The 23,706-nt window shown below is 35.0% G+C and overlaps 1 protein-coding gene across 9 annotated transcripts in view; it reads right to left on the bottom strand.

The window, feature by feature from the left end:
• Nucleotides 1–23,706, bottom strand: part of LOC142351019 (uncharacterized) — a 179,842-nt gene that overhangs the window by 20,364 nt on the left and 135,772 nt on the right. For 8 of the 9 annotated variants that reach the window (XM_075403072.1, XM_075403071.1, XM_075403069.1 and 5 more), the window contains 6 exons: nucleotides 22,342–22,552; nucleotides 19,861–19,884; nucleotides 18,678–18,903; nucleotides 9,140–9,368; nucleotides 8,518–8,692; nucleotides 563–696 (listed from right to left, as the gene is read on the bottom strand). In XM_075403072.1, the coding sequence (XP_075259187.1) occupies nucleotides 563–696; nucleotides 8,518–8,692; nucleotides 9,140–9,368; nucleotides 18,678–18,903; nucleotides 19,861–19,884; nucleotides 22,342–22,552 (999 nt within the window). The remainder of the gene's footprint in view (nucleotides 1–562; nucleotides 697–8,517; nucleotides 8,693–9,139; nucleotides 9,369–18,677; nucleotides 18,904–19,860; nucleotides 19,885–22,341; nucleotides 22,553–23,706) is intronic. The other variant, XM_075403070.1, reaches the window with a different exon arrangement.

The raw sequence follows: 23,706 nt of genomic DNA on the forward strand, positions 1-23,706 counted from the left end.
GGGGGGCACAAACGGAAAAGATCCGATTAGTCTTTCGAGTATGAGATTTCATAATGAAAACAGGGTGTTTTCCGTTAAAGCCCCCGGCTTAGTGGTCGGATAACCTACAGCCCCCAATCATGATATTATACTATAATGGGTTGGGGGCTACAATTTCATAAGGGCTATAATGGGAAAGAACCCCTTTTCCGTTTGTGCCCCCCCCCCCCCCCCCCCAGCTTACTGGGTCAAATTATTTGCACCCCCAGACGCACGTGCCATATTTTACATAATGATTTACAATGTAATGGCACCTGCTCTGTAACCTGGGGGAGGGTGTACATAACGTACGGTACTGAGGGGATACATAATTTGTAAGTGATGTGCCTATAAAAGACTGTTTCCGTCTGGGTGCTAAGCTTGGTGGGTGCACATTATTTGCTTTGCAACCCCCAACGGAAACGATCTAGGGGCCTAAACAAGGTATGTCGACCAAGGTGAGAGGGGGGGGGGGGGGAGAGATGGAGGCATTGATAGAAGGAAAGTTCCATATGCCTCAATAACCTGAGCAGGTGTTACTTGCCTTGATTACTGCGGTGATGTCTGTCATGTGAAGACATCGGGTGATGGCCTTTGTCGAAGTTGGAACCAGATCCACCAGCTACCAAACTTCCCTCCATCATTGTGGGATTGGAGAGCGAATTGGACCTCTTTCGTCTAAATGGCATGCTTATCTCTCGTATATATCGTAGTCTCACAAGTTCAAACATACAAAGATAACGTGTTGTCTAAGCCGAAGTTGCACTTGGTCAACAACTCGGTGGGCGATTTATAAACAACATAAAAAACAGATCATATTGCAGATCAGATTACCGGTTAATAGCCTGGCTCTTTCCCATTATAGACCCCTGGCTTAGTCGGGCCAGAGCATATAGACAACACTCCTTCCCAAACAAAACAAAATGTACCTATGTAATAATGAGGGGGCTATATTTTGTTGAGAGCTATAAAGGGAAAAGCCCCTAACTTTATGAACCATTTTCCCCCTCTTCCCCAGTAAAGACACCCCCTCTCCTCTTAGTTGGTCTAGAACCTATAGAGCCCCCTAATTATCGGGGGAGGGGGTGTTTGTAGAATGGTAAAGAGCCAAGTTATGTTATTGAAGCAGTAGAATTGTAGCCACCGCACTGAGAAAATACATGTAATAATTTAATGACAGAATAATAGGTAACGTGACCCTAAAACTGACTTCTCCAAGATTTTACCAAAGAAAAGATGGGTAAAAAGTTTTGTAAGAACTATGGAAAAATTGTATTATCAATCACTCACGTGCGAATTTTAAAACATCCCGGCATTTGAAAACTGAAGCACTAAACTGGGTTAAAGTAAAAAAAACCTCAAGATAATCTTGGATAGGAAATATTGCTGGAACCGTTTTAATTTCTTGAAGTAAACTGAATCTCTTAAAACTTCAAAGCATCGGATTTTCTTCACGCATAGACCAAAATCACGCTTGCTTAAATCACTCTATCAGTAAGAGTGATTGACAGTAACAGATCTAGTAAATGTTGAACAAAAACAAAAAAACGGGTCTTTCCCATTATAGCCAAACCTTAGTCGTCAGATAACCAGGCCTTTCCCATTATAGTCCTCCCCATGAAAATGTAGCCCCCCATTATGGTATAATTACCATGCTGGGGGGCTATAGGTTATCTGACCACTAAGCTTTGGGGGGGGGGGGGGGGGGGGGGGAGGGCTATAATGGGAAAGACCCCCAAAAACCAACACCAGCTCCGTAATAATTTGTACAGAAAGGTTCTCAGAAATGTGACTAAGCACCAAAAATTTGAACTCTTTCAAACTGCAAAATTGATTTCCAAAGCCAACCACTTGAAATGTATTCAAAATTTCCCAATTGTGAAAACAACGCAGCGCCTGCAGAGGTAAACGATGGTTGTTCTAAGATGAATGTGGTTGTAAATATAAAGAAAATTTCAATTTGTTCAAATTGCTTTTTCTTCCAAGCTAACAAAAGCAGAAAGATGGAAATTGTCGCATGGAAGACTCAGGAAATCGATATGATGGTAGAAACGGCAGACACATTCAAAAGTGCTGATTAAAACTCTTCCGTTGACGTTGACATTTATTTTCATCTTCTCAATACGGATCAATTATCAATTACCTTCTCTTCTTCGTTCAATGCGGGGAATTATTTTGGGGAAACGTCACTTTCATTCCACTATTCTTAGTAGAATGAAAGTTCAACCAGTGATAAATTGCTCTCAAATAGCTTGAACTAGCAAGACATTTTCTTTACTTGACCCGGAATATTAAACAGAAAAAAAGTTGAAAAACATACCCGGCAGATTGCCGGAAAATAGCCGCCGTTGATTCCAATAAGCATGATTGGGATTGAAATAACAGAAGATATTGAAAAAAAAAAGATTTTTGTACAAAAACATTTTTTTAAGTCCGATTTATTTTGATGGCATTTCGTAGTTGAACATACTTCTGTTTCTTAGAGAGAGGCTACAGGGGCTCCTATCAATGACAATAAGCATTAGAGAGAGATAACTAATACTTATAGGACCGACGTTCAAATAGCGGGCATCTAAAATTGGGCTTTATGGGTTTATCCCGTTTCTATTTCTGACTTCAATTTTTTATACTGACTCTGTTCATTTTGAATTGCTTTGCTGAGCAACTGATGTTCAAAATCACTTTTAGCAGAATGAGAGAAGAGAGAAACTAGCCTAGAGAAGTCAAAAAGATTTCACGCAAAATGTTGAAAAGGCGGTAAAATGAGGTAAAGCGAAACATTTTTTTATTCGACGAAGTAAAAAAAAAAATAGGAGCGCTATAATAGCCGGCTGAGAAGATGAGGGCGGCTATTAATAATCATTTCTCTGCAGAAATTTGGGCAACCTCAGTTCTGACGGCACATTGGCAGCAATTCCAAAACTCCATGGCATGCCAGTTGATAAAAATGAGTTCGCTCCGAAAGACAACAACCAAAAAGTACTTGAAAAAGTAAACTAAAAAAGTTGTATTCGTGCTCGTTAACACTGGCAATAAATGAAACAAGGAGACTCAGTAATATGCGTTCGCACATAATGTTCTGAACCCACTCAACCACATTTTTGACTTAAATCTCTACCAAATGCGGAAGAGATAGAAAACATTAAGAAATTCTTTTATTGTTCGATAATAATTGTGTTCCCATTTAAAAAATCGAACCGTTAAACAAAACAAACAGTGCCTCATAGAGGTACAATGATACGCGCCATTAAAGAGGCCAGGAGATAAGACAAACAACTAAATAAAATAAAAACAAAAAACATTATTCGGACAAAACCTCAATGTCCATCCATTTCTTAAACAAAAAAGTAATAACAAAGTCAAAATGGTAGAAGACAAAAACTAAACGAAACAAATTGAATTGCATTTCAGCAGAGAAGATATGGGACCTGGCTTTGATGAACATAATCCGCAAGTACACAATTAAAAAACAAAACGGGCAAAGTTAAAAAAAACGTCTATATACTTTGAAAACAACTAATTTCAAAAACATGAAAACAACTAGTTACCAACTGCAATAGTTCAAAGGATTCAGTTATAAATCCATAGGAAACCACTGAGACCTGTCATTATCCACAATATGCCATACAAAAATCAATTGAATTTTGGGAGAAACGACACTGACGCCCTTAAAATCATGAGTTATTTATTTAAAACATATGCTTATTCGCTCTGTCTTCAAAGCCAATGGGGACCATCATTAATGTTGTAATGTGACAGGAAAACAAAAAACCTCAAAAACGGGCAAACATCCAGAAATCACAAATTTCGTGAAAAGTCGAAGTATCACAGACATAAAACCATGAAAAGAAAAAAACAATGGATATTGATCCACGCAGATCAAAGGAAAACAAAATACCTCGTGGCAAAAGCAAACTCAGCAGGTAAAAAAAACAAAATAATTTCCTCTAAAAATAGAGATGAAACGAATAAATGAAGAAGTAATGCGGTAGACATTGTTTTAAAAAAATGATAAGTCAATTTTCTATTTGGTGAATCTGGCTGGGAAAAGATGTTTTCTTAAATTAATCATACATATGAATTAGACATCCTAAGTTCTAAAATAGTGTCGAGTAAGGTATGTATTTCACAAACGCTTGCATGCGTTCTGCTAGAACACTTGAGAATACTACCGCGACGATTCCAAAGACCCATAGCTAGAAGATTTTTCTGATTGTCTACCGATATTATTCAATTTCGTTCATTTCAAAAATCAAAAGTTTTTTTTGGAGCTAACGGTAATTTTACAAAGTAAACACCAATGTCATAACGCTTTTCAAAGTATTTAAAAACAAAACGTTAAAAATTAGAAGGATTTATATCACGAAGACCTGCGGGTAAAATTCTACTCGAGAAGTCAAATTGGCCAAAATAAAATCTAGCTTGAATGATCAATAGGTCCAACATAGTTGCAGCAAATTTAATAGGATTTTTTTTTCAAAATAAAGACCCAAGTGTTGGTAGACCCGACATTTCTCTTTTCAAATGTGTTCAATCATTGGTGAAATACTCTAAAAAATGAATCAGGGAAAAACGGCACCAACAAAACTATATACAAAATTTTCAAAAAAGTAAACTAGATAAAACTTTCCTCAGCTCCGGAAAGCAGAAGCCGTTCCGTTTCAAGATCTGCCACTTCGCTGGTCCATGATCAGTCAAGTCACAACCATCAGTAATTTCGATCACATTGTTCGAACTAGTAATCTCTTCACATCTCGTGTATGTAATTTTACAATTAGTGGGACTAATAGTTGCAATTTCAGCAATGATGTTTTTATCTTTCATTTCGGGATTTCCAGCAGGAAAAAAAGAGGCATTTGAATTCTCTTGTAGTGAAGTTTCTGAAGTCTGGGAAATAAACCAATACTTTGGATCTGCTTTTGCTGGAGGGTTCTTCATTTTGGAAAGAACTCTTTTGGGCGAGAGCATATCCTTGGATTTACGTGTTTTTCTAGAAAATTGATCAGTAATTTGTTCATTAATTGATAAAATATTATCTGCAGAATTAGATTGGATCCGATTCAGACTCATTTGCTTCTTCCGTGCAATAAAAACAAAATAAATTGAAGGATTTTTGTTCGCAGTTTAATGATACCACTTAAATTTTTATATTTGAAGCAGTAAAATTTATCGGATTGTAGACGTCATGTGATACAATAATTGAATATATGTGATTGGTCCGAGTCAAAAAAGTGCATTCAAATAAAACACAAAAAATAATAGCAGCAGTACATAGAGATCAAAAAGAAACTGATAAATTAAATTATTTTTCTCTGCCAATTTGTATAGTTCAACGTTATTAAATGGCCGCAGTTAAATAAGAGGTCGGATTGAAAGAATTTGAGATCAACTCACGCAATTCTAATTATTTTTTGAAGAAAATATCATTTGAAATATCGGTTAAAGTGCCAGTTATTTAGCAGATTACAGCCAAATTGTTTATAGCTTGATTTTAAGACAAATAATATAAAAATCATCAGTGTATAAGAGCACCTGTTCTGATGTTCTCCACATGAGTTGAAAGAGTTTTTACAATTCGTCATGTCTCTTTAAATACACTATTGACCACAAAACAATTCAACCATTCTTTGGAAAATTAAAGAAAATGTAAGGTTTCGATGATACGATTCAAATCATATAAATCAATAATATTTGCTGCTTGCTCATTACTTCTTTCAAAAATGCTTGCTAAAAATAAGGACACAGGGCAGGCTTGGTTTGAAAGAATAATTATCTTGAAACCAAAACAATTCATAAAATATTATATGCAGAACTTACCATTTGTTAGAAGCGACTGAATAAAAGTTTATGTTTGCATATAATTACTTCTGAAACTTTGAAATGTGTCCTTATTTTTCGTGAATAGGGAAACATTCATTGGAAACTTTCAACCACTTGTTTCGTGCATTTTTTACCAATCCTGGTTACAAATTATTATTGGCACAAATTATTATTGGCACAGAGAACAAACTAAAAGCCAACTCAATGCTCACAAAACAGAAAAAAAATCAAAGAAAATTAACAAAAAGACTAAATGTCTAAAAAAGACATGTCTGGATAAGATGTACAGCAGTTTCAACCGTAAGAATATGTGGTTTCCTCAGGACAGCATTTCAAATAGCTCTACATCCCAAACAAAGAAAATTGCAATTTTGAGAAAAAATTCATAATTGTGTGAAATTTTACATCTACAAAAGTTAAGAAACAGAAAATGAAAGTCTGCATTAAAATTAAAACTACAAATTTCTGAAAATTGCGTGGAAAACAACTAACAATTGCAGAGCTGTAACAAACGGTTCGACCTTTTATACTCTGTGAACATTCGATGAATTTCATTACTAACAATTTCAACATTTATTAGCATTATCACCAAAATTGAGAACCAAAATACCCCAAAAAACCTAAATAATAACAATAGAAGCTAAATATTAAGCAAATTTTAAAACTCGATAACTTGAATTAGACAATTCTAAAACACTTTAAATGGCCTATCATTGATGGGTTTTCTATTGGCTCAATTCATATTCTACGTGAAATTTGTCAATCGATCAACATTTACTGTGCAAAAAACCAGCTGAGTATATACTATTCCAGAGAGTAATAAAAATTCGAAGAATTAGCAGAACAATACGCTTAACAAAAAGGGGTTCATAAAGCTCCAGTAAATGTCTCCTACGACTTACAGAAATCAAAAATGATTTCTTTGTGCGGAAAAAGGGAATAGGAAATCAACCAAGGTCGTTCAATTTGCTCACGCAAGACTGACAGAGACGCAATGTTATTATAGCCTGCTTCAATCCGGAAAGCTTATACAGGCCAATAGAAAGATATATCAGTATATTTTTAGTAGTACACCGCCACCAGATCTGTCCGACGCTTTAAAAAGTGAATGAAAAAGCAAATGAAAATACAGCTGACAGATTGTCAGAAAATAGTTGCAATATCAGTCTCAAAAGATTATAAAAAAACAGACCGATAAGAGAAATTCCCTTCCTTTATTTATTGTTGTGATGATGTTTCGATAAAGAATCCGTATAACTTATTGCTGCTTCTATTAGCTCATCACAAATAACCAAATAACCGTCTATTCGAGTGGTACACTTTCACCTGACCTGATCTGTCTGAACTAAAGAAAAGTCAATTTCAGGGCGAGGAAGTGATTTTTGAGAGTGAAGTAAGTCACGTGTGCCCAAAAACTTACTCACGCGAATAAACAAAAAAACTTGCAACTTGCTCCATTAAGATTGTAATATACTCAGGGGGTTGCCAAATCAGTTGCGAAACAAATTTCTGTAATGTGAAATATTGATAGTAACAGATACAGAGATAAATTGATAGGAGTTGCTGATGCTGATACCTTTTAAAATGAACTATCACGTTGGCAAAATTTACATTGATTGATTTTATTTTTGTCACTACGCTTAATTATCAGAATATAGGAGATTTTTATTGACCTTTATAGTGTTCGAGTAACCTTTGGTGACGTTATATGTTACAAAATTGTTAACAGAGTAAGGTAAGTCATTTATGATCAAAAAATTAATCAGACAGGCAAATCAGCTTAACATTAGCTTCCAATTAGTTTAAGAAAAGATCACGCACATAAAAACAGTAAAAAGCAGTCAAAGAGCGACATAGACAGATAATCAAAATTGCTCCTGAAATATGCGGTGTAAAAAAGCTAAATGAAAAAGAACGTCAGACGAAACAAAAACCAAGATCGCCATAATATAGCTACTATCAGCTTACAGCTTCGAAGCGATTTATATGAGGTCATGCTCGCCTTTCAGTCCAAATTGCATGAAAGAATGGACAAAAAGCAGATTTGAAGTGATCATGACGTCAGATGGTCTTAACAAAAATCTAGACGGCGAAATAAAAAATCAATATAGAACGCAAATAACAGCCCCAGCTATCACTTTGCGGCTATTAACCACGCAAAAATTAATACGATATACGCAACTAAGAAAAGCGAAAAGTCACAGCTATCAAGTAAAAAATAATCTTAACAACTAACGTTGGGTGAACAGCTCTCTAAACACTGGAGAGGACATAAATTCGATTGCATCTTGTTTCAGTGGGGAGAGGACTAGAGTTTACTCAAGTTCAGCTAGGGGTAAAAAATAGTGCTCGGGTTTAGAAAAAATCGTGTTTTGGCCTTAATTTCAATAACTCTCAAGAACGTACTATTCCTTGATTCCGTATCTAAATTACAACGATTTCTTAAAAGATTTGAAATGGTTTCAAAATCAGCCCCTCTTAACTTTCCTCATTCTCAATTAAGTTACCAATTATTACCCCAAAATGTGCTCTTTGAGTCCAGCAAACACTCTTTAGGCCGGCAAATACTCCCGAAAATTGGCAAATTATTCAAAAATCATACAACTGACAAAATTTTATCGATATTTTTAGTAAAATAAATTAGATTCGAGGGCTGATATTTAAGGTAGTTAAACTTACAGTTTAGCGAGATGTTTGAGGACGAGTTCGTTGTCTGGATCTGCACTTTGCAATTTGTCAGCATATCCCTCGAGTACCAATCTCAATTCCCTCAGTCTCTCTTCGTACCTGGTGATGATGGCAGCCGCTTCTCCAGGGTCACGACGTCTGTACTCCGTCATTTTACTCTCCAGTTCTGGGAACAGAATTGAAGCTCGCTATGACGCAACAAATAACCACGAGCATTGTTGGAGATCATTAGGAGCAAAATTCCAGCAATTAATGCAAAATCAAAATTAGTGTATTTTTGGTACAATGACTGTATGACATATCAAGTGTTAACATACCTTCTTTTGTCTGAGATTTGTTTGGAAAAAAAGTTTTGCGTCTTTTTGCTAAGCTTCGATAACTCTTTATTATAATAACAGCTTAAATATGCAAAGGAACAAAATATGCACAAAATTTATGGCAAACTGACTTTCAGACTGTTATTTACATGTAATGAATTGACGTTAACAACAATCTTAATTGCTACCTTTTGAAGAAGGTAAAAAATCACTCACGTTACTCAGATAATAAAAGCAACTATCTATAACTCAAAATGAATGCTATTTAAAATCTCATTATCAGCTCTGTTACCAACCTTCTTTCCGTTTCTGTACGTCATTCGCTTCTTTTAGAGTCTTTCTGAATAACTTTTCCACTTGCTGTTTCTGTCTGTCTTTCTCACTAATAACTGCATTTGAGAGAGATAGATTGAGGGCTTTGTGGAAGGATGAAGCAGACGCCGATGAGTTCCGATCGGACGAGGCACCGCCTCCGGTTCCACTTCGACCAGTCAGAGCTGAGGCATCCTGGTTAGTCGAGCTTGTCTGAAAGGGAAACAATCAAAGCTAACTACTGGTTCCTACTGGGGATGATTGGTATCAGTTACATGTCGAATTGAACTTTCAAACTATTGGTATTTAAACTTTGTGAAATCATGGCGTGAAGTCATATTTACCTCAACATTTGCTAAATATCTTGTTGTAACTTTGTTTGAATCACTTTTTCGGGCAACGCACCTAACAACAACAAGTTAAATTAAATTCTTAAAGCTTGTGTTTCTCGGTTAAAAGTTGAGGGTAACAGGTAAATTAATTCCGAAGATACAGTTGATATTAGCCTTATTTTGAGCCATCCCACAGTATCATACCGGTCTCATGGTTGCATAGAACTAATAATGATTGGTTTCATACCAGCCCACTGGTCCCGATCACACCCCGTTGAATAAACTCATCCAAAATGGACTGATTTACATACATCTCCATACTGACATACATTAATTTTTAACGGCTGGTACCGCCCTTTATAAGGTTATACAAACCTATATTAGAGCGAAAAAACGCATCAGGGAATCTAAATGTCAATGAAATGATTGCGGAATCAAAGGTTTTGCAGACGGGGAAGGGGAAACAACTAACCAGATTAGACTAAGACTAAAAAATTTCATGCCTTTATCTGGGTTCTCTGCCTGACAGAAAAGAAAACAGTCTTACAAATGTACTTACAAGGTCTTCAAAGTCGCTCGTTGATAATAAACTTAAGTCTGATTGACCAATTCGGGCTAAACTGTACGATTTGAAGTTTCGACTACTCAAACGCTTCGTTAAAGGACGCGGCATTTTAAATGCCAATAATTGTGAAGCAATCAATTGAAGCAGTTTAAATTATCGAGAAAAATTCTTTTTTGACGTTCCAAATAAATTGTCACCTCATTATTTTTTGGTAGCTGTTAATGATATCTATCGTATGCAACATCAAATAAAATTCAATCAATTAAAAACGATGCTTGATCGCAATAATAATTAAGCAAACTTTATAAATAAAAGTCAAGAAAACTTTAACGTTGAATACGACCATGTAAACATGAGAATTTTTTTTTACCAGTATCGAAAAAAGTCTGCTGCATGTTAAAACGTATCAAGAACTAAAAATTTTAATTAAATGAAAAAATTAATTGAATTTGTTTCAATCGGTGTAACGGAAAGTAACTCAATCAAATTTTAAAAGTTGCAAAATTTAGATTTCACCAAACTAAATTTACTGGCACAAGAAAAAACTGAACTCAATAAATTCCAAAAATTAGTGACTAGAAACTGTTCAAAACAATAATCTTTTAAATTAATACAGATGTGAACGACGGTCACTGTACCAAATTGAAAAGCAAACTACAGTACAATTTCCCAAAAGCACGACCGTAACTTAACCGAAGTGCAAAACAGACTGAAAAGCATATGTTTCGTCTGTTTGAGGTTCCGTTTATTGATTTTGTTCAATTTTAGAACGTGAATTATGCGTGCTATTTGCAAACGTAAGGAGCAGTTTAATTTTGAAACCATCTGCAGAATACGCCACTTTCAAATTTCTATTACCATTGCAGCCAAATGGGAAGATTATGAACACACGATAAGCATAGCACGAAAAATGTTGATAATATTCTATTTTGCTCATTTCTGAGAATACAAGAAGTACGTATTTTACAATATTCATTAAACATAATGTGATGCAAAATGACTTTTCAGCAAAATGATAGTTTGAAAAATAAAAACCCCTCCAACAGAAATAAATACAAATAATGCCAATTTTTGTAAAGAACTTAACCAGGAGGACTTACAAATTAAGGGAACATTTTAGCTAATTGTTTTTCAAATAATAGACTTGCTAGTGAATTGCCTCTAACAGAAAAGCGATTTAAAGCACACGTCCACAGGATAAATTTCGTAAAAAAACGTTAAGATTATAATTTGGCAGCAGATTGTTCACGCAAAAACAAAAAACCATGCGACTTGAAGCAAGAAAACCAATTTGCAAAAATCTGTTGAAAATCGTTAGAATATTCCCAAATACGTCTCAATAGCTTTTTGTACTTGTACCGACATTTTAGAAATGGGCGAATATTTATTTGAGTCTACCTTTTTTTCTCCGGACCAAATCGGAAAATTTTATAGGCATCCCAGAAAATTTGAAAAATGTTCTTATTTAGGAAAACGTACTTATTTGCACAAAAACTTGGCGCAGAAATGAGCTGACAAAAACAGAACTGCTGTTTGACAGAATTGCTGAGGCATTACTTTTTTGTGCAAATTATTCACTAAACTGAAACTTTATTTTCGTAGTTGAGAGACAAACTTTCTCAGTGAGAGAATCAACGCACAGAAAGTAAACTTTACACTCAAAACGCAGAAAAACAAAAAGAAAAATGGATTTGTTATGATAGTAAACATTGTCCGTCATTTTGGTTGATATTTGGCTTGTTGTTTTGCTTGTACACTGAAGTTTTTTAAGAATCAGAAAACTAGAGCAGCATAAAAAAATTCTTTAGGGAATTTCACTAATTAACAATTTGCTGTTGCTTAGTTAATTTTCAATTTGATTTTTTTAAGAATTAAAATAGTTAGCAGAGCAGACAACACAAAAACACAGCCGGCAGATTGCCAGAAAATAGGCACCGTTGATGTGCTAGACGCACATCGGGATTGAACAGAAAAAGAAAAAAAAAGAAAGATTGAAATTGACAATATTTTTTCCTAAGTTTCAAAAATTGTTCTAATTCAGTGAGCAGTTTAAGTTAGATTCCAAACCTATACTTACTTCAGCTTCTAAACTGAAGGGTAATAAGCTTAATATTAATATCAGCTAGCAATCGCTCTAATGAACTTTGATAACCTAATGCACTATGACTTAATGACCGCACTTTATCGGTTTATCCCGTTTCTTTCGATTTCGCTCTTTTGACATTGGCCGTATTCTTTACATTGCGCAACAAATGAGTGAAAGAATTTAGAAATCATTCCAATGAAACAGTGAGTGAGGTAAGTCAGAACTCAAACGTGAAAAGAGCGACTTATCTAAAACTGAAAACGGGATCAAAAGGTAAGGCGAATTGAAAAAACATAGCAGGACAAGTCTTGACGTACAATTCAAAAAAATTTCATTGACTAAACAAAAAATTAGACTTAGAACGGACTATGAGCTAATTGGAAAAATGATTTCTGAAAAAATCTGATAAAAAGAAAACAGAAAATCAATATAAAATGCCGCATACGTACAAAAAATCATTAGCGGGAAATGGAAACTTGGTTCAAACAAAAAGTATGCCTAGAATAAACTATGAATGGATAGGGAAAACTCTTTAAAAAATAATCCGATCCAAAAAATTGAAAAAAAGCAGTAACAGTCAAAGTGAAATTACCGTATGTGGACACAAAACCACAAGCGGAAAGCGAATTTTTGTTCAAACTCCGTTTTCTCACTCTACTTTAAAATTAGAGCGAAAAAATTTCACGCCGCAAAACCACTCACCTTTTAGCTCCACTTCCTCGCCTAAATAATAGCCGTTTGAGAGGCTGACGGCTGCTATTAATAAAGCTACTAAGAAAATAAGATGTTGCTTTCTTCATTTTGTTAGTTAGCTTTGCGTCTATAACTGAAAACAGATTAAAGCTGGAATATAATTAAAACTGGTTTGACATTTTTCAAGCACATTTAAAATTGTGATGTCGAAAATTGTGATGGTGGCTGAGGATGATCAAACTCCAAAAACCGGCTCTTCACACCATGAATTTATGTATCTGCAACGCTTACTTAAAGACTAGTAGGCCGAAAAGCTCTAAGAGAACTTGATGCCCTCCATGCGCTACCTGTTTATCTCATTTTTGAGGACAAAAAGTCAAATTGGCCAGACGAAAAACAGCTTTAAAAAGACCACAGGGCTAATATAATTGCTACAGACTTCATCTGAGAGCAATTAACAAGCCTACTGAAGTCAAAAAGATTTGACCCAAATGTTGAGCAAGCTGTGCACCAAGGTTAAGCGAATCATGGATGAAATGAAAAAAAACCAAACATAACAAGTCCTGAATTACACTTCAAAAATCCTCGCTCACTAAACAAAACTGATATTTCTAGAATTGAACAGGAAATGACCCTAAAATTAACCCATAAAAAAGACGATAAAATCTCGAAAAAATAGTAAAAACAACAGACGCCCCTGAACAAAAACATTACAATCGAGAAAGCGATTTATTGTTGAATAATCGCCTTCTCCCACTACTTTAAAACTTTAAGCCCCAAAACCATTCGCTTTCTCGCTCCACATCCTGTTTTGGAGTGGTCAAAAATCACAACTCCAATATGAGTCCAAATATGAGTCCAAACAAGTGTGAACAGACCTTTAAAAAGACAATACCCCAATACAGCAACTTTTTTGAAAAAAATACCGCCGCATTAAAAGCCAGCTGTGATGAGGGCTGCTACCAACAAGTAACAAATTTTAACTGGAGTATTACAGCAACAGATAGCTAAACAGAACCAAAACAATTAGCCCGAAAATCAAAGCATAAATAAAATAAACCGCATTGAAATTTCAGGAAAAACGACGGAAGCAATTTTCCAAAGAAATTTCTAGAAAACTTTCCAAAGGGACCACCGCATCTTATACTCCAGGAACAACTAAAAAACAATTAGCTTCATATTTGTTTCCTTCTGAACTCGTTCACAGCGTGGCAACCTAATAAACATTGCTACTGTTCGTTCATATCTCTTCTGATGAGGAACTACTCAAACAATTAAATTTTTCAGTCGAATTGTTTTCAAACAATAGGCGGGGGTCAAATGTTGCTGACTACGGCCAACGACACTGTCTTATATCACTGCTTATTAAAAATTGGGTAATTTTAAATTTTACTCTCTCAAAAGAACTACAAAACAAAATAACATTACCGACTAACGTCGGGCGAATTGTTCTCAAACGACCGGCGAGCGGTCGGCTTTGTCAGTAGCTAGCCACAGTTTAGTGAGGCTAGCTTTACCTTGATTCGACTCTGCATCTTTTATTGTAAAATATTTCAAAAATGCAAAATATTGCAAAAATTTTTAAAAAGCTTCCAGCTTCCAGACTTCGCAGTGAAAATGTTCAAAACTATTTTTTCTCTGGATTTATGTCAAGTAAATCATCTTCTTGACTTGAAAAGCTTCGTTGGCCAGTAATGATCGTAGAGGGACAAAAATATTCAAAAATTTTGAAAATCGCAAATTTTACCAAAATCTTGCTGAAATTCAATATATTAAAATCTTCAAAACGATTTAATTGTCTCAAGAGACAATCCAGTAACCCTATTTCAAGCTTTAAATAGTTTCACTGGCTCATAAAGATCCATAAACTGGGAACATAAAAATTTTCCGAAAATTTGACAAAAATTAAATTGCTAGAACATTGTTAAAGCTTGAGTCGTTAAAATATTGACAATCATTCCATTAACTCTAGAAACTATGGAACAGCCTATCATCAAAACTTGGAGGAGAACTAGGACCCCGGTGCCAGAAAAATGATAAAAAATTCAAAAAGATTCATAAAACTCTAAAAAATTGCAGATACTTTTTAAAAATTGTTGATATTAAAATCTTGGAAAACATTCAATTACATCTAGAAGCTATAAAAAAATAATCAAACGCTCGAGGAGGTTCGCTGGCCCTTCAGCTTGGAGAACCCTAAAAAATGACAAACTTTCAAAAAACTTAAAAAAATTTAAGATTTTGTCAAAAAAAATTGCTAAAATTCGTGATGGTAAAATGTTGAAAAACCATTCCATTACCAATAGAAACTATGAAGTAACCTATTCTCAAACCCTAGTGGAGGTTGGGTGGCCCTTGAGGTTAGAGAAACCTAAAAATAACAAAATAATTTAAAAATTTGAAAATTTTAAGTTTCATAAAAAAAAATCGCTAAAATTCGTTATGTCAAAATGTTGAAAACCCTTCTATTACCGCTAGAAGCTATGCAGCAACCTATTATCAAACTCTGCAGGAGGTTTGATGGCCCTTGAAGTTGAGAAACCTAAAAACTGATAAAAATTTCAAAAAATGGAAGTTTTATCAAAATTTTGCTAAAATTTGTGATAATAAAATGATGAAAACCATTCCATGGCCAATAAAAAAATTTTAATACCCTACTATCAAACGCTATAGGGCTCTTGTGTCTCTGAAAACTTAGATAATGACAATCAATTTTATAAATTTAAAAAAATTGCAAGTTTCATCAAAAAATTGCCAAAGTTCCTGATGTTAAAACGCTGAATACCATTCTATTCTTAAATTTGTCATATTAAAAAATTGAAAGCTATTACATGGCAAATAAATTTTTTTCAGTAACTTATTATCAACCCCCTAAGGAAGTTTTCTGCTCCTTGCTTCTGGACGTGAATAATGAACATTGAATGAAAAAAATTGAAATTTGCGCGTTTTGTCAAATGCTAAAATTCGTGATGTTAAAATTGTTGAAAACATTGCTTTACCATTAGAAACTATGCAGTAACCTGTTATAAAACCCTAGAGGAGGTTCCTTGACACCCAGGAACATAATAATTTTCCGAAAATTTGACAAAAATTAAATTGCTAGAACATTGTTAAAGCTTGAGTCGTTAAAATATTGATAATCATTCCATTAACTCTAGAAACTATGGGACAGCCTATCATCAAACCTTGGAGGAGTACTAGGACCCTGGTGATAGAAAAATGATAAAAAATTCAAAAAGATTCATAAAACTGCAGAGACTTTTTAAAAATTGTTGATAATAAAATCTATGATTTACTATGATTTAAAACCCCTGTTCGTGAATTGACGGTTTACTAGTCTCGAAAAATTATTTGAATCTACTGCAGTTTTTTGCAAAAAAATAACAGCAGATTTCTTTCCATTGTCGTAAATATTTTAACTTGTATTCATTGTCATAATAACTTCGGACGGCGAATAAAGACCTTCAAAATTTTTTCGCTGACCCAAGTATTTTCTAATCAAAGTTCATAGTACATATGAACATTAAACATACCCGGCAGAATGCCGGAAAATAGCCGCCGTTGATTCCAATAAGCATGATTGGGATTGAACGAATAGAATATATTGAAAAAAAAAAGATTTTTGTACAAAAATTTTTTTAAGTCCGATTTATTTTGATGGCATTTCCTAGTTGAACATACTTCTGTTTCTTAGAGAGAGGCTACAGGGGCTACTGTCAACACCAACAAATGATGGTAGAAACGGCAGACACATTCAAAAGTGCTGATTAAAACTCTTCCGTTGACGTTGACATTTATTTTCATCTCCTCAATACGGATCAATTATCAATTACCTTCTCTTCTTCGTTCAATGCGGGGAATTATTTTGGGGAAACGTCACTTTCATTCCACTATTCTTAGTAGAATGAAAGTTCAACCAGTGATAAATTGCTCTCAAATAGCTTGAACTAGCAAGACATTTTCTTTACTTGACCCGGAATATTAAACAGAAAAAAAGTTGAAAAACATACCCGGCAGATTGCCGGAAAATAGCCGCCGTTAATTCCAATAAGCATGATTGGGATTGAAATAACAGAAGATATTGAAAAAAAAAGATTTTTGTACAAAAACATTTTTTTAAGTCCGATTTATTTTGATGGCATTTCGTAGTTGAACATACTTCTGTTTCTTAGAGAGAGGCTACAGGGGCTCCTATCAATGACAATAAGCATTAGAGAGAGATAACTAATACTTATAGGACCGACGTTCAAATAGCGGGCATCTAAAATTGGGCTTTATGGGTTTATCCCGTTTCTATTTCTGACTTCAATTTTTTATACCGACTCTGTTCATTTTGAATTGCTTTGCTTAGCAACTGATGTTCAAATTCACTTTTAGCAGAATGAGAGAAGAGAGAAACTAGCCTAGAGAAGTCAAAAAGATTTCACGCAAAATGTCGAAAAAGCGGCAAAATGGTAAAGCGAAAAAAAGTTTGACGAAGTTAAAAAAAAACATAGCAGGACAAGTCCTGACGTACAATTCAAAGAATTTTCATTGACTAAACAGAAAACTAGACCTAGATCGGACTATGAATGGATTGGGAAAACCATGTAGAAAAAAATCCGATCCAAAAAATCGAAAAAAACAGTAAAAATCAAAGTGAAATTGCCGCATGTGAACAAAAAACCACTAGCGAGAAAGCGAATTTTCGTTCAAACACCGTTTTCTCACTCTACTTTAAATTTAGAGCAAAAAAATTTCACGCCGCAAAACCACTCGTTTTTTCGCTCCACTTCCTGTTTCGGCGTGACCTAAATCACTACTCCAATTTGACTTCAGAAATCATGAAAATGTGTGAACAGATCATGAAAATGTGTGAAAAAAAAAGACAGCGCCCCAATACAATTCAAATTCTTTGAATTGTAAAAAATACGAGCGCAATAATAGCCGGCTGAGAAGATGATGGCGGCTATTAAAAATTTAAAACATGACTGACAATTAAAAATTTCCTACCATTTGTAAAAATTTTGTCTCTGTTTTCAAGTACTTGTCAGCTTATGAAAGTTTGCTACAATTTTCTGTTTTGAAAGTTGGCGAGCGAGTTTCAACGAGCAGTAGTAGAATTAGATGTCACTTGATAATAAAAAATGCTAGCATCATAGCATCCTATTTGATTGATGTTCTGATGTTTCAGGACACAACTATTTGAATTATTGTTTTCAGTCTGCTTGTCCTGTTAAAAATGAAAAACAAATACCCATTTCCAATAATTTTTCCTCAACTGATTTAGATATTATTGTAAGTGCACGGTAGAAGCGAAACGTACAAAACATTACCAGTGCGGCTCAAAAAATTCCTAGATAATTGCTTCGAGTTATTTTTTGATTAATGATACTGATGAAACAAAAATTTACCCAGTCTCCCAGAAGAAATAAAATCTTTTGAGAGGTTCGTTGGAATATTCTGTGGCACTCACAGACTCAAACAAGCCGGTCAACGAAACAGAGCAAAGTGACGATAATTTCAATAAGGGTCTCAAATGACGTCATTAGGGGTTATTATAGACCAACTATAAGATTTAAAGTGAGAAAAGAAAAACGCGACTACAATAATTGCTTCAAACTTGGTTCGAGAGCTTTAAATAAGCTAAGAGATGCACAAGCATAAAAGATGTAAATTTTACATCTATTAAAACCGTCAACAGATTTTAGTATTTGACCTTGTCCGTTTTAATTGGAATTGATTAATAGAGCAGTTGGTACATTTAACAATCCAGAAACAAGAAACATGCAATTTGAGTACGCGAAATGTCGAAATCGGTTATACAAAATGAAACGTCAACCGAAACTAAAACCAAATCCGCGTACCAGTGGAGTATCTGACAAAGCTAATGATGTTCGCCTCAAACCACTGGGTGCCGAATTCAGCCCCCCGTCGGCCCGCCTTAGCAAATCATCCCCACTTCCCCCGTGGACAACTCCATGTGGGTAAGCTAGAGATGACGTAATAATTGGGGTTGTGTGTTGATGGTCACTTGGGTTGTTGTTGTTTGCGGTTGCTAGGGAATTGTTGGAGGGCGATTTTCCCAAATTTCTAAGTAAAAACAAATTTGTTGACTAACAGAAAAAACTTGTAGTTTTTGATGAAATTACTCTATTTTCACTAGAGGGCGCTTATTTTACTTATTTTACAAGTTTAAACGAACGTAAAGAAAAGTTAGAAAAGGAAAATTGAAGACTAGAATATCAATTTGGCAATAGAAAGTCATAAACGAATTTTTTAAGGCAAAGCACTTTATAAAGTAAGCTCGCATTGCTACCATATGCAAGCTATCTTTTTAGCTAAGATTTTTTAGCTGAGAATAGGATTAGAAAAAAACTATTACTAACTCATAAATTAGTTTTTATCAATTGACAGTCACCACTATAAAAATACACACTCAGATCACAGACTTGACGTGTAAGGTAAGACACGATTATAACACAAATATGGGTTAGATGCACAGCTATTGAGGTACAAATGACAGAAACTTTGATATCAAATTACTCATTAGTTTTCATCTGTTAGTGGTCAGTTAATTTTTACTTTCTCTCGCCTGTTTCCCCTCGAGAGACACCCTCTACTTAAAACATCGATTTTTTAACTGTATTTGAAATCGGTTCAATTGCTTCAACATTTCATTTAGTTTTTAATCACACCCTCGTTCTTCGTGTCGCCCCATTTCGCATCAATCACGTGTCATTAAACCATTTTAAAAATCGTTGACTACTTGGTTCTTTTTTATTTTACCCCCCCCCCCGCACCCATTGAAATATACCCAGCCCACCCACCACATAAAATTATTTACCCCTCGCTCATTATGGTACATGACCATTACGCTATATGACTACTAAGCTGGGTGGGGGTGGGGGCACTATAATGGAAAGACTTGGTAACTCTTATTTCCTTAAAGCGAGAGGAAAGAAAGACACTTCTAACTAAACGCTTTTTCATGACATTACAATGTATAGGGAACGGATAGGGAGAGAAAATAGGATGAGGAGGACAAACCTATTGGCAGCACTAAGGGGAGACCTAAAAGAAGGAAAACAGTGCCTCTTTTTTACCATCAAGATACACTTTTATTCAAAAAGGAATGATTAAGAGAGCACAAATCAACACAGCAATCGCAACACTTTACCGTGGAATTTATTTATATAGATTTTTTAACAATTAGTGACTTTGTATTCTCAGTCCTCAAATCTAATCCAAACAATTAACATGATGTAAAATGGTACCAAAAAGTTACGTACAGCATGATTTGTGCTCGTAAAGTATGATTTGGGAAGACATTTTTTGGGGGAAAAGTGTGGAAAATTTTCAAAACATAGCTGGCAGATTGCCAGAAAATAGCCGCAATAGATTCGTAGATCGGCAGTCTAAAAAAACAGTAAAAAAGACAGACCAAAAAAATTCGTCTTTTCATTGAAGGCTGATCTGTTATATTTTGATTTAAAATCTTTATAACTTATTGCTGCCTCTATTAGCTGATCTCAAATAACCTTCATTTTGAGTGACACACACCCATTTGACCTTATCTCTTTGAATTAAAGTAAATAAAAGTCAATTTCAAATTGAGGAAGTCATTTTTGAGAGTGAGGTAAGTCAAGTGTGACCAAAAATTTAATCACGCGCATGAACAAAAAAACTCGCTCCACTAAGAGCCAAAAAATGACGTCACACGTGCAATTCAGTTGAAATTGCATGAACGAATGAACAAAAAGTGGCTGTGACGTCATATGGTCGTAACAAAAATCATGACGACGAAATAAAAAACATAGCAGGACAAGTCCTGACGTACAATTCAAAGAATTTTCATTGACTAAACGGAAAACTAGACCTAGAACGGACTATGAATGGATTGGAAAAACCATTTAGAAAAAAATGATCCAAAAAATCGAAAAAAAACAGTAAAAATCAAAGTGAAATTGCCGCATGTGAACAAAAAACCACTACCGATAAAGCGAATTTTTGTTCAAACACCGTATTCTCACTCTACTTTAAAATTAGAGCGATAAAATTTCACGCCGCAAAACCACTCGCTTTTTCACTCCATTTCCTGTTTCGGCGTGACCAAAATTACTGCTCCAATTTGACTTCAAAAATCATGAAAATGTGTGAACAGATCTTAAAAAAAAGACAGCGCCCCAATACAATTCAAATCCTTTGAATCGTAAAACATAGCTGGCAGATTGCCAGAAAATAGCCGCAATAGATTCGTAGATCGGCAGTCTAAGAAAAACAGTGAAAAAAAAGACGGACCAAAAAAATTCGTCTATTTATTGACGGCTGATCTGTTATATTTTGATTTAAAATCTTTATAACTTATTGCTGCCTCTATTAGCTGATCTCAAATAACCTTCATTTAGAGTGACACACACCCATTTGACCTTATCTCTTTGAATTAAAGTAAATAAAAGTCAATTTCAAAGTGAGGAAGTCATTTTTGAGAGTGAGGTAAGTCAAGTGTGACCAAAAATTTGATCACGCGCATGAACAAAAAAACTCGCTCCAATAAGAGCGAAAAATGACGTCACACATGCAATTCAGTTGAAATTGCATGAACGAATGAACAAAAAGTGGCTGTGACGTCATATGGTCGTAACAAAAATCATGACGACGAAATAAAAAACATAGCAGGACATGTCCTGACGTACAATTCAAAGAATTTTCATTGACTAAACAGAAAAACTAGACCTAGAATGGACTATGAGTGAATTGAGAAAACCATTTTAAAAAAAATCAGAACAAAAAATTAAGAAATAAACAGAAAATCAGAAATGAAAATTTAATTCAAACAAAAAACTAGGCCTTGAATGAGCTGTGAATGGATTGGGAAAACCATTTAGAAAAAAATCCGATCCAAAAAATCGAAAAAAAACAGTAAAAATCAGAGTGAAATTGCCGCATGTGAACAAAAAACCACTACCGAGAAACCGAATTTTTGTTCAAACACCGTTTTCTCACTCTACTTTAAAATTAGAGCGAAAAAAATTCACGCCGCAAAACCACTCGCTTTTTCGCTCCATTTCCTGTTTCGGCGTGACCAAAATCACTACTCCAATTTGACTTCAAAAATCATGAAAATGTGTGAACAGATCTTAAAAAAAAAGACAGCGCCCCAATACAATTCAAATTCTTTGAATTGTAAAAAACCAAGAGAAGACCAATAATAGCCCCAGCTATCGCTGTGCGGCTATTAAAAACAAAGAGAAGGCCAATAATAGCCCCAGCTATCGCTGTGCGGCTATTAATAAATTGTCACAGACGACGTTAGAAATCTGCATACAAAATATACCAGCCGTCTACTTGACGTTAAAAAAGCTTGAAGTGTAATAACACGTCACTAGACAATTGATTGATACTTATAATACTGTTTTATTTGACGTTTCGGACGTTCATAAAAAAATCGTCTGTTGTGCGAAGCACTTAGTGACTATATTATAAAATATTTATTAAAAGGAAGGTTTTTTATTTTTGATTGGAACTCACAGAAATGCTTTTTTCAACTGTTTGTGCATCTGTTTGGATTTGGCCACAGCCTTCCCGCCCACTCTTTTGATCCTCTTTTGGCCATCTGGACCTCTGGCAGAGTTGCTGTACTGGAGAGAGGCACTCCTCTTGTTTGAGGACCCCGCGATTGCACCGTTGTCAGAGTGACTTTCAAGCCAGTCGTTCGAGTCTGATTCGTCGTCCGATTGACCTTGAAACACCATATCATCCTTTTATCACATGGACAACTTTTATGTTTTCATGAGGCAATGTGAAATAAATCGTTTAAGCAAATGTTGGGTTATGGACTTTCGCAAGCGGAATAAAAAGCGTTTTTAACTAAGTAAAAGAATTAATTTCTCAAAAATGAGAGAATAACAAAATGATATTTTACAGTAGAATTTAGAGATTTACAGGAGAGATCTGATTATTAGATCAAGATGGTGACTTGAATTTGGGGATGAAAAAGGACTCAAAAATCAGCTGTATATATACCCATTATCAGTGTGAAAAAGTCAAGATACAAAACTAATCTTAGCACCGTGATTTATAGTGGGGGTCGCAAGGGTTACCCAATATGGTTTGCTTCTGCAAATCAGTCGCAAAGGGAACCATAAATGGAATGCATTTGCACTTTTCTAAGAATTCATTCACACTTCCGGAGATATCATCATCATTTAATACGTGCTGGGAAGATTTTACATCAATTAATCTAACTCTAATAATAGTTATCTAGATTCACCAATTTGAACCGAATATTGATTCTCAGCACCATTTCTTGACGATTCATTTATATAATTTCTTTGATCAAAATCAAATTGCTTGTCTTTCTAATCTGGTAAGTCAAACTTTCTTTCTAATTCTCACTAAGTTTAAGACTATAGTTTGATCGAAATTCTAACACTCCCACTCAGACTTCAGCTGATTGCGTAGAGTCTGTTCCCATCAAAACTGCTCTGAATGTTTCCACTTTCGAAACCGGTAAAGACTTTGTGAAGATGTCCGCTGCCATTTTGTCTGTAGGAACGTAATGAATTGAAATAGTCCCATCCTCCGTTTTGTCCCGGATGAAGTGAAACTTTGTTTCGATGTGCTTGCTCCTTTTGTGCATGACTGGGTTTTGGCAGAGTCTGATACAACTTTGGTTGTCTTCTCCAATTGCTATTGGACGTTTCTGTTGGATGCCAAAATCCTCTAGAAGTTGTTTCAGGTAGAGTGCTTCCTGAACTGCTGCTGCCATGCCCTGATATTCTGCTTCTGATGAAGAAAGAGCAACTGTGGCCTGCTTCTTGACACCCCAGCTGAGTGCTGCGCCACGTCCGTTGAGCTTGAAGTAATAGCCCGTTGTTGATTTTCTGTCGTTCA

This window comes from Convolutriloba macropyga, chromosome 12 (genome assembly GCF_964194025.1).
Source record: "Convolutriloba macropyga chromosome 12, txConMacr16.3, whole genome shotgun sequence".
Classification (NCBI taxonomy): domain Eukaryota; kingdom Metazoa; phylum Xenacoelomorpha; order Acoela; family Convolutidae; genus Convolutriloba; species Convolutriloba macropyga.